This window comes from Podarcis vaucheri (genome assembly GCF_965113315.1).
Source record: "Podarcis vaucheri genome assembly, chromosome: 1".
NCBI classification, from domain to species: domain Eukaryota; kingdom Metazoa; phylum Chordata; class Lepidosauria; order Squamata; family Lacertidae; genus Podarcis; species Podarcis vaucheri.
The window spans coordinates 18,061,757-18,076,007 of record NC_138759.1 but is presented as its reverse complement, the minus strand read 5'-3'; the positions used below and the strand labels follow the sequence as shown (position 1 = coordinate 18,076,007).

Sequence of the window (14,251 nt, the reverse complement as noted above, 5' to 3'; positions counted from 1 at the left end):
AAGATGAGATGGAGAGAACTCTTCTCCACCCCGTTTCAGAGCTGAAAGCAGCTAGGATGAGTGTGTGAGGCGGTTCTCACCACTGCAGTGGTTTCTCTACCCAACAGCTAATAAACTATGGTTTGCCAGGAGGAATTCCAGGGCTCCTCCATTTTCTGCTTCCCCAGCTTCTCCCAATCCTTTCACCATACTCTTAGGACCAAACTAGAAATTACATTGTGAGATCTGTAGGTGCCTCCAATCTTGTCCCTCTTTTGTGGGAGAGATTCAAGCACATATTATAAATTCAGCTTTGCGCAATGGATTAAAGCATTCTGTCGCCCTAGTGTAGGGGTAGGCAACCTAAGGCCTGGGGGCTGGATGCAGCCCAATTGACTTCTCAATCTGGCCCGCGGACGGTCCGGGAATCAGTGTGTTTTTACATGAGTAGAATGTGTCCTTTTATTTAAAATGCATCTCTGGGTTATTTGTGGGGCATAGGAATTTGTTCATTCCCCCCCTCCATATAGTCTGGCCCACCACATGTTCTGAGGGATGGTGGACTGGCCCAAAACTGAAAAAGGTTGCTGATCCCTGCCCTAGTGCAATAAATTCACTTTTCGTGCTGATCTGATGCCCCTACCCACTTGCAAAATTACCAATGAAATGTTTCTTTTCCCCAAGATGAAATGAATGACGGATTGTCCCGTTTAACAGGTGAGGATTCAGACTCAGACAAGTTATCGTGGAATATGGCACTGTATCAGAGACACATACAGAACTGAAAAAGTACGTATGGTAAAATTCCTGTTGATGAAGGGGAAATTTGCTTCATCATGTCTGCTTGACTTGGGGCGGAGCCACACCATACATTTAAAACATATTTAATTTGCATTTAAAGCAAATGACTTGTTCCAAAGAAACCTGGGAGCTGTGGTTTGTTAAGGGTGCTGGGAATTGTAGGTTGATGTGGCAAACTACAGTTCTTAGGAGAAAAACCCACAGTCTGTCCAACATTAAGGAATGGCTTTATTACAATGACTATTGTGGCCTAACACGGCATATTTCACACAGTTGTGTGAATGGCTGAATAAGAAGTTAATTGCAAACATGGGTTGGGTGGAAAATGAGGGAAGGGATTTTTAACACTTTGCCCTCTGCAGCAGTCCTGAAGCAGATTGCTCCCCGCACATCTGTTTCAGCAAATGAGAGCTTTCCACCTGCTGCCAGTGCAAATAAGAGACTCTCAGTCCAGTTCAGGGATGTAGTGTGGGGGGAGGTCAAGGGGTTAAAAATCCATTTCCCACACCAATGTTTCAATCTGGATTTGATCCTGAATTCTAAAAACCCCTTTGTGCAATTGCTAACTGCATCGAGGGTTAGGGTTTGGCCCTACAGCTAAGGTTGGTTGTGTTTAAGAATACCTGTGAACAAGAACCTGATTCTGGGTGCATTGGGCCTCATAAGCACCTAGAAAAGGGCTGGGAATCCTGGTATCCGCCAGATGTTGCTACACTACCACTCCCATCATGGTCGGAATTGATGGGATTTGGAGTCCAACCAGTGGCGTAGCGTGGGTTGTCAGCACCCGGGGCAAGGCAAGTAATTTGCACCCCCTAACCCGTGGATTTGCGCCCCCCTAACCCGTGGATTTGCGCCCCCTAACCTTAACCCCCAGATGTTGCGCCTGGTGTGGCCGGCCCCCCCTGCACCCCCCACGCTACGCCACTGAGTCCAACAATATCTGAAGGGCCACAGGTTACACATCCCTGACCTAGAGGTTTCATAGAATTGTAGAGTTGGAAGGGACCATGAGGATCTAACCCAGTGTTTCCCAAACTTGGGTCTCCAGTTGATTTTGGACTACAGTTCCCATCATTCTGCCCATCGTTCTGCCCAGACACTGAGGTCCAGCGCCAAGGGCCTTTTGGCGGTTCCCTCGCTGCGAGAAGCCAAGTTACAGGGAACCAGGCAGAGGGCCTTCTCAGTAGTGGCACCCGCCCTGTGGAACGCCGTCCCATCAGATGTCAAAGAGAAAAATAACTACCAAACTTTTAGAAGACATCTGAAGGCAGCCCTGTTTAGGGAAGCTTTTAATGTTTAATAGGTTACTGTATTTCAGTGTTCTGTTGGAAGCTGCCCAGAGTGGCTGGGGAAACCCAGCCAGATGGGCGGGGTATAAATCATCACCATCATCCCTGATCACTGGTCCTGCTAGCTAGGGATGATGGGAATTGTAGTCCAAAAACAGCTGGAGACCCAAGTTTGGGAAACTCTGATCTAGTCCAACAATGCAGGAATCTTTCACCCAACGTGGGGCTTGAACCCACAACCCTCAGATTAAGAGACTAATTCTCTACCGACAGAGCTATCACCTTCTCCTTTTCCTCGATTAGTACCAAACCTGAAGACAAACTGTGAGGTGTCCTTTATTCTATTATAATTAATTTCCTTATTACCAGAAAGCCAAAGAAAAAACCCAGCGGCTGTGACTTTCGTATTATGGAGACTTGGGACGATTAGGTAAGACTAGCTTGGCTAACACTTTCTTCTCACTTTTCTATGCAAACCAGGTGCTGGGTTTCTACCGTGGGGTGTCGATGACTGTCATAACTGCATCGTTTATTACATCGTTCTCTTTTGGCATCTACAAAAACATCCTTTATAACATCTGCAGATTTCGATATGGCTCTGCAGACAGAAAGCCGTCAAAGGCAGACGTGTCTTTTGCGGCAGCTGCTACTGGTGCAATCCGGGTAGGTTACAAGTAAAATAATGTTTAAGATTTAAATGTACTTACAAAAGGCATATATTTATATCCCTTACTTCTTTCTTCCTTTCTGGAGTTTCTGCTTTTATTCTTTTCTTTTTTGCTCTCTCTACATAAGCTTTTGTATTTTCTTTTTTTTAAGTTTGTGCATTTTGATTTATGTATATGTGCAATACAATCAATAAAAAAGCGCAAGTCAATCAATTAATTTTGGCGTTTTTGGCCTTCGGGATGTCCTGGTAAAGCACTCTTATTCCACTTTAAAAGTCATGCCTTCTCCCAAAGAATCCTGGGAACTGTAGCTTGTTGTGGCTGCTGGGAGTTGTTAGGAGACCCTTAACAAACTACAGTTCCCAGGATTCTTTGGGGGGAAATCATAAAGGTTAAAGTGGAATAGGGTTGGCACCTGTCTGTCCTGGGAGACAATGGAGGAGTGCGCCTTTAGGGATGAAGTCAAACTATTGGTGTGGCTGTAGAGACAGATATGGGAGAGGCATGTTTTGCTGCAGCCGGGGCAGATTCTGCTATGTAAAAGGTAAAGGGACCCCTGACCATTAGGTCCAGTCGTGGCCGACTCGGGGGTTGCGGCCCTCATCTTGCTTTATTGGCTGAGGGAACCAGTGTACAGCTTCCGGGTCATGTGGCCAGCATGACTAAGCCGCTTCTGGCGAACCAGAGCAGCGCACGGAAACGCCGTTTACCTTCCCACCAGAGCAGTACCTATTTATCTACTTGCACTTTTGGTGTGCTTTTGAACTGCTAGGTTGGCAGGAGCTGGGACTGAGCAACGGGAGCTCACCCCGTTACAGATTCGAACTGCCGACCTTCTGATCAGCAAGTCCTAGGCTCTGTGGTTTAACCCACAGCGCCACCCGCGTCCCTCTATTCTGTTATGTAGAAGTAGCTAAAGTGGTGCCTTTTGGTTATTGAGCACCAACCAGTATGGTCAGTGCTCACAGATGAGGGGAATTGTAGTCCAACAACATTTGAAGAGCACTAGTTTTCCGACGTGGCTGCTCAAGAGCAAACAGGCAAGACCCCCACTGGTCTTTTCAAGGCTTTATTATCGGTGCAAAAACATTCACAGTGCAGAACAACTCACTTCCATGTCTGCTCAGTCACTAGCAGAATCTGGGAGTGGGCGGTCCTTAAACTTTCCCCAGCAGAGCAGTCTTTTGACCCCCATTCTACGCATCCCCTCTCTGCGCGTAAAATGACTGCGCAGAGAGGGCATGGGCAAAGGGGGACCTGCCTCCCCCCCCGCTTTGCTCAGGCTTGGTGTTATGGCTCTCCCTTGCATCCTCCGAGCCCTGCATCCCTTCCCCACTGGAGGCGTGGCTTCCTTTCTCCCCGGAAGAAGAGTTGCTTCTCACGCAACTGCCCTTCCACCTCTCACCTCTGAGCTGATGGCAGTTCCCTGACAACTACATTTGGCCTCTCCTGGTACAGACCAGTAATGGTGTTCATGTAACATGTTATACAGTGGTGCCCCGCAAGATGAATGCCTTGCAAGACGGAAAACTCGCTAGACGAAAGAGTTTTCCGTTTTGGAGGTGCTTCGCAAAACGAATTTCCTATGGGCTTGCTTCGCAAGACCACAATGTCTTGCGAGTTCCTGCTGGTTTTTTCCCTCCCCCCCTTTTTCTAAGCCGCTAAGCTGCTTATCAGCTGATCCGATCAGCAGATAAGTTGCTAAAAGCCGCTAATAACGCTAATAGCGCTAATCCGCTAATCCGTCAATGGGCTTGCTTCGCAAGACGAGAAAACCGCTAGACGAAGAGAATCACAGAACGGATTCTTTTCGTCTTGCGAGGCACCACTGTATACTTAAAGCACTGAAGTTTCTTGATTATAGAAAGTTATCCCTGTGGAAAACATCCGTGTTATATCATCTGTCCCTCATCGTTTTGTTGTTGTTATGTACTTTTGTGTTTTCATTGTGTATTTTAATGTTGCAAACTGTCCTGTGATCTTTGGATGAAGGGTGGCATATAAATTTTTATAAATAATAACAACAAGAAGGGCAACAAGATAGTATTACTTGTGTAATTAGTTTCCAGAAGACTATGCATGTTAGGCTCTTGCAGTGAAATGTCTGAGCCACCGTATTTTTGCTCTATAAGACGCACCAGACCATAAGACTCCCCTAGTTTTTGGAGGAGGGAAACAAGAAAAAATAATATTCTGAATCTGTGTGTGCGTCTTATGGAGCGAATACAGGCTGTGCAGCGATCCCTCTTGCTGTTCTGACTTCTGGGATAGCTGCGCAGCCTGTATTCGCTCCATAAGACGCACACACATTTCCCCTTACTTTTTGGGAGGAAAAAAGTGAGTCTTATAGAGCAAAAAATACGGTATATACACTAAGGCAGGCATGTCCAAAGTCCATTTCAGGGGCCTAATATGGCCCGCTGGTCAATGTAATTCAGCCTGCCTGGCAGTATATGTCCTGGGGTAAAATCCCCAAAAAAGCTCAGCACTGTAAATAAAAGCTCAACAACTACAATCCTAAAAAAATCTCAACAGCTTTGGGGTTAAGTCCTTAAAAGAGCTCAACAACTTTGGGGTAAAATTGTGAAAAAAAGCTCAACAACTTTGGGTGGCCCTCATGCAAATCTGGCCCTCTTTGAAAAAAGTTTGGGAACCCCAGAATACATGAGTTTGGACCCTAGGCTCTGTATCTTCATGGTCTGGTCTGGGGATGTGTGGGTGATGAGCTTCTACAGGAAACATCTCTTTCTAGACCACTAATTCCTAATTACACCCCTCAGGTTGTTCTAATGTCACCTGCAGAGTTGGCCAAAGTGAGACTACAGATCCAGAAAGATCCCTTGGCTATTCCACCCCACGTCCTGATCTCCAAGCCTAAGTACCAAGGAGCTGTGCACTGCCTGCGGACCGTCGTGAAGGAGGAAGGTTTCAGGGGTCTATACAAGGGGTCTTTGGCTCTGATGTGGAGAGACTGCTGCTCATCTGTCGTCTATTTCCTCACCTACAACGTCCTGTGCGACTGGCTTACTCCAGCGGGAAAAGACAGAGCAGGTGTGTGCATTAAATGAGAAGGGCTTGTTTCACGAGTTTTGAAAAACCTGTCTTCATAGCTTCTGCATTGGAGTCACCACAATTCTGCAACTTTCGTATAGAGTGTTTGTTCCCGGCACTGAGTTATCATGGCTAGCAGCCATTGATAGCTGCCTGCTCCGTGAATTTGCCCAATGCTCTTTTAAAACCATCCTGTTGGTGGACATTCTGTGGGAGAAAGTTCCATAGTTTGTGCTGTGGGAGAAAGCCCTGAATCTCCCAGCTTATAGCTTCTTTGGATGTCCCCAAGTTCTCTCTCTACTGTTCTGTAACCCCTTGGGGTTTGCATGCCTACAGCAAACAGGGGAAGCTGGATGTTGACACCTCCCTCTTGCACATAGGTGCTGCTGCTGCTGTTTTGGCTACGTAAGCAGCGGCACTCAAACCGGAAAATAGATGGGAATGATTAGAACAGAGTATTATCATTGGCACAATTTGCTCCAGTTGTGTAATATGCTTGGAGCACCTGTTATGAAATTCTATTTGAGCTTCTCTTGTGTAACTGGTTAACTCAGAGGCCGCGTCCTCTGATGTCATCCAAGAACTCTTCCTCTCCAACTTCCCCCTCGAATGCTTATTAACTGCAGTCATGCCGGCTAACTGCACCTTTCAAATGCATCGCTAAAGCCTATACAGCTCGGGTGTAGGGGCACTTTCTAAATGATGAAATGGATTTTATTTTTAGCTCTTCACTAATCCCAGAGGCATGATAGCCCATCTCATGCAACGTGTAGGGAAGGAGGAAGGGAGAGGAGAGGCCAGCGACCCTGGAAGCATTTTCACAGGTGCCTGGGCCGGGGTGGGGGGCCAGAGCATGACAAATGTTCCAAGTATTTCAGGCACATTTTAAAATAATAATAATAATAATAATAATAATAATAATAATAATAATAATAATAATAAAAATAAATAAATAATAATAATTTTTTTTTATTTATACCTCACCCTCCCCAGCCAAGGCTGGGCTCAGGGCGGCTAACAAGCAATAATAAAAACAAGTTGAATGAATACAACTTAAAAACAAAATTAAAATACAGCATTAAAATATTGAAACATTAAAATATTAAAATGTAGCCTCATCGCAGGAGGAGAAAGGAAAAGAAAAAAGAAAGAGGGGGAGGGAATCAAATTGACTTCAAGCCAAAGGCCAGGCAGAACAACTCTGTCTTACAGGCCCTGCGGAAAGAAATCAGATCCTGCAGGGCCCTGGTCTCATGAGGCAGAGCATTCCACAAGGCCGGAGCCAGTGTTGAAAAGGCCCTGGCTCTGGTTGAAGCTAATCTAACTTCCTTAGGGCCTGGGACCACTAGGGTGTTGCTATTTATGGACCTTGAGGCTCTCCGTGGGGCATACCGGGAGAGGCGGTCCTGTAGGTATGAGGGTCCTAGGCCGTGAAGGGCTTTAAAGCTCAAAACCAGCACCTTAAATCTGACCCTGTACTCCACCAGGAGCCAGTGCAGCTGGAAAAGCACTGGGTGAATATGCTCCCATGGCAGAGACCCCGTGAGGAGCCTTGCTGCAGCATTCTGCACCCGCTGGAGTTTCTGGGACAGCTTCAAGGGCAGCCCTGCGTAGAGCATCTTATTAAATGTGGAAATAATAAAGCTATGAGCGATCTCAGTCAATATTGCTGCAATGAGTTGTATCACAATCACAGGTGGACCTGACTTTAGGAAATTAGTAATTGTTCAATGCAAAAATACAGAACATGTTCAGAACATCAGTCAGCGTCCCTCCCCACACAAGTAATCCCGGTGGGGCGGGGGGGGGGAAGAGTTCCATTCTCTCTGTGTTCCTCCCACAATTTATATGGTCTATCTAGGAGGTTAGCTTGAGGAAATAAGATAGCCTGTTCATGCATATGGGTTTTTATTTTATAATATAAAGGTAGAATATTTGTGCTGACACATGGAACAGGAAGTGTGCACAGCTACAAACATAGGGAGGAATTCAAGGTTGCACTGCTACAAATGATCAGTTTCTGCTTGCCCGGTGGAACAATCTCCCCTCTCCTCTCCCTGTGTGGTAGTTCGGGAGATCTCCAGAACAAGTTTTTGTGTTTTTTTGCGGGGGAGGCAGGGTGTGAGGAAGGAGTTGGCAAGCCCCATTGTGCAAGGGGAAATCCTTGCGGATTCACTGTGTTCCATCCAAATTTCCTGCCTTATTGGGAAGCAGTGGCAGCTGATGCTTCTAGGAAAAATTGTCCTGGTACTCACTGTAACAACTTCATGCTAAGTGCCACACTTTAAACCAAGGCTTTTCTTCTAGAAAGAAAAGATGCCAGTTCTGTGTACCCTTGAGTACCCCCAGAAACAAGCACCGGTAATAACAAACAAAATAATAATAATCCCGCCACCCCAGTTTAAAAGGCCATAGATTGCTTTAGGTAAAGGTAAAGGGACCCCTGACCATTAGGTCCAGTTGTGACCGACTCTGGGGTTGCGGCGCTCATCTCGCTTTATTGGCCGAGGGAGCCGGTGTACAGCTTCCAGGTCATGTGGCCAGCATGACTAAGCTGCTTCTGGCGAACCAGAGCAGCGCATGGAAACGCCGTTTACCTTCCCACCAGAGCGATACCTATTTATCTACTTGCACTTTTGGTGTGCTTTTGAACTGCTAGGTTGGCAGGAGCAGGGACCAAGCAACGGGAGCTCACCCCATTGTGGGGATTCGAACCGCCAACCTTCTGATCGGCAAGCCCTAGACTCTGTGGTTTAATCCACAGTGCCACCTGCATCCCACTCACTTTAATCAATGGGACTTGATTTCGAGTCTGGCTCTCACACGGAGATTCCCGTAAATGTTGTGTATGGATTGCACAACCGACTGATTTAATCATGTAACCTTGTTTAACCAAGCTGTAGAGACCAAGGCTGTGTACACACCATACATTTAAAGCAATGCAGTTTGTAAAGGGTGATGGGAATGGTAGCTCTGTGAGGGGTAAACTACAGTTTCCAGGAAGCTCTGGGAGAAGCCATGTGCTTTAAATATATGGAATGTAGTCAGCCTTCGATGTGGGAAAGCTGAAGGGATGTAAACTTATTTGGAACCTTTCAGCGGCCAGCTAGATGGCCGCTCAATCAAATTTAATTAGGATTTGGAGAGACAGGGAATCCACTTGTCCCGGATGCAGAGAAAGGGGAAGCTTCAGAAAGCAGAGCCTCTTAAAGGCCTGCCTGATGTTTCACAGAAGGTATGTCAAGAATCTTGTGCATGGGACTACGGAGTGCAGGTCAAAGAGGCAGCATGACATATAATTCCAACAGGGGATATCTGCTCTCGAAGCTCATTAGCAGATTTCTCTGTGTGCTTAATCCCAATCTGAGATACTTGCAAAGTATCTTCTTACAGTCTTCCTTCCATAGTTCAGAGCTGATTGGAAGCAACTGCCCTGCATAAATTAGGCCTCTCATGGTCATCAACCTCTCTGCCTATTACTCCACAGTAGTGCCTTATCATCTTATCTGCTGCTTGTGGAACTAGCCTTAGGTAGGACTTGAGTCAGGATAAGGAATTTGGCCAGGGGCATCAGAAAGTGGATTAGCCACTATTTGGCATCTGCTTCAAGCTGGTAGACCTTGAGATTCTGGGGGCTGAAAAGAGTAGACCTCACAAGACTTAAGTCTGCCCACTGCTGATCTGGAAGACGATAATAATACCACTACTTAAGAGGGCATAGCTAGCTAAGTTATACTCAAGAGTAGACCCATTGAAATTAGCATGTCTATTAGCAGCTGCAGTCCCAAGCGCAAGCCAGGGAGTTTCTGCCACCCAAAATTAGTTTTAATGTTTCCATTGGGGTTTTTTTGTTTGTAAGTCACTTTGGGTTGCCACAGGCAAGATAAAGTGGCTAAGCAATTTAATAAGTGATAATACAGTGATGCCTCACAAGACGAAAATAATTCATTCTGCGAGTCTCTTTGTCTAGTGGTTTTTTCGTCTTGCGAAGCAACCCTATTAGCGGTTTAGCGGATTAGCGCTATTAGCGGTTTAGCGGCTATTAAAGGCTTAGCAGCTAAAAGGTTATTAGCAGCTTAGCGGCTTAGCAAAAGGGGGGAAAAAGCGAAAAAAATCGCAAGACTCACAAGACGTTTTCGTCTTGCGAAACAAGCCCATAGGGAAATTCGTCTTGCGAAGTGCATCGAAAAACGAAAAACCCTTTCGTCTAGCGGGTTTTTCGTCTTGCGAGGCATTCGTCTTGCGGGGCACCACTTTAATAAATAAAAACAACTATTTCAAATGTCAAAAAAAATATTAAATCAAAACGTGTGTCGACATTCTGCATTCTAATTAAAGAGCAATGCCCATTTCTCCTCTGCAAACCTATCTCGCTGTCAGTTTAACGCTGCTTATAATTACGTTTTGCAGACTTATGGGCTGTGCTTCTTTCTGGAGGCTGCGCTGGAGTCCTGGCCTGGGGCACGGCCACCCCGATGGATGTCATCAAATCCCGGATGCAGGTGGATGGCGAGGGCCTGCGCAGATACTCTGGATTAGTACACTGCGTGAGGGACAGCGTAAGAGAAGAGGGGGTGAGAGTCCTCTTCAAAGGCCTCGGACTAAACTCCATCCGCGCTTTCCCTGCAAATATGATGGTGTTCTTTACGTACGAAGGTGTGCTTAGGCTAGGCGAACGCTGGATGAAATAAAGGGCGCATTGCAGCCTTCGCTAGCTGGCATCCTCGAGAGCAGGGCCGGGGAACCTTTGCCATCAGAGGGCCACGTACAAACAGGTGGGACAACGAATGCTAAATTCATCTTTGTACAGTAGGGTAGTTTCTACACACAGTTGTGCACCCCTCTCTATCTTCCATCCAGGCATTCAAAGGGCATTATTATAATTGAAGGACACATTCCAGCCAGGCAAAAAACCTCAAGGACCAGTGAGGGGTGTGGCCTAGGGAGAGGGGTGTGACTAGAGAGGGGCGTGGTCTAGAAAGTCTCAAGGGCCAAACAGAGAGGTCTGGAGGGCCACAGTTGCCCCCTGTGCTGGAGGCTCCCCCATCCCTGCACCCTGGAGGACACCAGGACGGCAAAGGCTGCTTCACTGCAATATCATCTCTCCAAAGCAGTCTTTTCCTTTCGGAATGCTCCACCGAATTTCTTTCGAGAAAACCATCTGTGCGTTGAGAAATTATTATTTATTCGACTTGCTACATAGAGAGTCCTTAAGCATGACATATCTGGAAAAGCATGACATATCTGGGAAAAAAGAACATCACATTGCAATAAAAACCATACAAAGACCCATGGAACAGACCCAGCAAAACAGCAGCAGCAAAAATAAAGTCAGAAGCAAGACGTATCATCGAGCAACATGACAATCCTTCAGATGCCTGGGAGAAGAGAGATTTCCCCTTTCATCTGGTGTGGAAAGGATGCTGGCGACAGGCTTGGGAAGGCATTCCACAGATAAGAAGCCACAACTGAAAAGGCCCTGCCCTTGTTGTCACTCGCTGAACGTTCTTTGGAGGGGCGCTCTGAGGGCCCCAGATGAAGACCTGGGGGCCCAGGTAAGCCGCCCTGTGGTCCCTTGACAAAGGGCGGTATATAAATTTAATAAGTAATAACTTAATATTCATTGCACACGTATGCTGCTCTGCTCACCTTTGCTTCTGACCCCACCCATCACTGGCCGCTGGCCCTTACAAGACTGCTCAGAAAGGAATGTGGTCTTCTCTCTGAAAAAAGGTTCTCCATCCCTGATTTAATTCTGGGTTCATCTGTTTTCCATGTCCAGACATGGACGCCTCACTTTAGAAACAGATGCACATGAATATCGCTGCCTGAAGTTGCTTAAAGCTGAAAACTTGCAAGTGTAAAGACAGAAGGAAAAATGGACACATACAGAAATCTGGATTTGCCAGTGATGGGCAATGGAAGAGTTTGATGTTCTAAATGACCCCAAATTACTCGTTACTGAACAAACAATAGAGCTGTTCACCAGAGATGCACGAAAAGCTCAAGGCCACTGGCAGAAACAAGACACCACATGTAACATTCCATGTCCAAGAATTGCTTTGCTGGAAAACTGCAGCTTGCAGTGGGAAGGCACATGTTGCATAAAAGGCTACTAATGGCCTTCCATTTACAACATGCTTTGCTGGACAAGGAAAAGTCGGCACTTTTAATTCTGCTCTCCCATTTATGCCATTGCAATCTCATTCATTCCCAGACAGTCCTTTTTTTACAAGCTCTGCAAGGGGAACTGGCTTTTGTGAGCACTAATGGAATTTGGCATGCTGAATTAGAGCATCACGGCATGCTCAGGCAATTGGAACTACTCTTAGGCAAACCTTTGCAAAAGCAGTGCTAGGTGGTTCACATTAAATTATGTGAAACTGTCGTTTTCTACTCCCCAATTTTCATTAGGGAAGCTGTATTTGTCTGCTGCAGGTATGAGCTTTCGTGGACTAGAGTCCTGTATCATCAGATACAGGAAGTGTTATCTTAAGTTGGCAGGTAGATATACATGGTCTTTGTGTGTGTGTGTGTGTGTGTGTGTGTGTGTGAGAGAGAGAGAGAGAGAGAGAGAGAGAAAGAAAGATTGTAAACAGTGAGTTTAGAGTGTAATTTTATTTTGTTAAAGCTCAAATGTATTAAAATCTTACAATGACGATTCTTAAAAGAGTGCTGAGAACAACACTGGGAAACTAACCCACATTTTAGGGTAAAAACCCATTATTTTCTTTCAGTACACAGGTGATAGAACTGAATTTCTTGATTCAGCCATGTGATCTGGTTTCACTGCTCATTTCCTGTTGAGATTCCTTTCCTGTGCAGCAGTGGCTTTCAGGCTGTGCACTGGGAATTCCTGGAGCTACTCAGAAGCTCATGAAAAGTTTTTTTGATGAATAACAGCAAATAGGTTTCCTGAAAAAGACAGCAGGGGCACCGCTACCGAACTTCCCTGATATGCACTGCTCCAGCTTTGGGGCCCCAGACCTTGCTGGGCTCAGAATCCAGATACCCCCAGCTAGCCTGGCCAATGACCTGAGGACCTAAGGTTGTTTGAGGTCATGCTCTCAGTTCACAATGGGCAAGGATGTAGCCCAACTGTGCCCCCGCATGAACTGAGGGTGCACCCTTGAACATGTAGCTCAATGGAAAGTGTTTCCAGCACTTTAATGAACCGCTGTACTATACAATTAGAAAGTGTACAGTCCTCAACAAGAGCATGCAAGTCCATCTGGCCCATGAGTTTACGGTGACCTGGGACTACTGCAAGAGCTAGCAAATATTGCTGCATATAGCGTCTGCTCCACAAACAGCTCACTACAAGTTTTGTTGTTCTGTATGGGACAATGACAATAAAGATTATTGTATCGTATTATAAGTGTCCCCTAAGCAAATTTAAAGTGATTTCTACCAGCCTATATTTATGTGCAACATCTGATAATAGTTGCATCTTTTGAGTGCTCACACACAAAAATGCACAAGTCTATACACTAGGTAATAATGGCAAAAACAGCCTTTGTTCTGCAAGATCTCCCTGTTTTTATTGTGTATGGTTTCAGTTTGTACAGTTGCTATGCATGATTAATAAACAATTCCCTTTACACCAGCATTCGTAAGGTGCTGTGCAAGATGTCAGAGCAGGGCTGGATTCACTGTCGCCCTTCTTAGCGCTTTTCAAAAATAAACTCTCTTTGATTAGCTGCACCATTGTTAACAAAAACGAAACAAAAGACAAAAGCTCATGAACCAGACACACCAACATGATTTGCTACAAGAACGTATGGCAGGTCACAATGCTCCAGTTGCAATTTCTCATCCACACTCACCTGTTGTGGCACCTCAGCCTTCAACTAGTTTGATTGTAACTAGCAAAGACATACTAGGTTGGCGCAGTGTGCTTTCAGTGCATGGTATACAGGTCCGATGCATATAACCCACACAGCAGATCTCTACTGATGCAGAGTTTCAATGAACTGTGGATTCACACCGTATCTAATGCTCATTACTTAAAGAAGACAAAAATGGAAACAGGAAGCTTTGTTTCTGCTTGCATCACAAACCTGAGAACCTGTTGTGTAGGAAATACTCAATGAGGGTTATAGTTTGTGGATTAATTCATGCTGAAAGATTATATGAACAGAAAGAGAGAGACACACAAAGAGAGAGACACACAGAGAGAGATAACCAGCTCTTAATCTCAACAATATAAACACAGAAACAAAGATGTCCTTTGTCTTGCAGCCACATTGCTGATGTCACAGCATCGCTTGGCGATTTTTAACTTCCCAGTTATCGGAAAGGTTTGGTTTTTTTGCCCGTTGTATACACTGTCTCTACTGTGATAATCTCTTAGCAGTCCATGCTGCCCCTGAGAAATAATAGCTATTATTATTAGTTTCCCTTGCTTTGCAAGGCAAAAACGAGCAACAATTTGCTTGCTGGGCTTGACAAAACCCCCAA

At 45.6% G+C, this 14,251-nt stretch overlaps 1 protein-coding gene across 1 annotated transcript in view; it reads left to right on the top strand.

Moving 5' to 3' along the window:
* The window catches only part of SLC25A47 (solute carrier family 25 member 47), a 38,739-nt gene extending 27,853 nt beyond the window's left edge, over positions 1–10,886 (top strand). Inside the window, 4 exon segments of the mRNA XM_082220335.1 lie at positions 697–768; positions 2,553–2,735; positions 5,521–5,791; positions 10,202–10,886. Coding sequence (XP_082076461.1) covers positions 697–768; positions 2,553–2,735; positions 5,521–5,791; positions 10,202–10,482 — 807 coding nt within the window. The 3' untranslated portion in view covers positions 10,483–10,886.
* Positions 10,887–14,251: the final 3,365 nt, after the last annotated feature.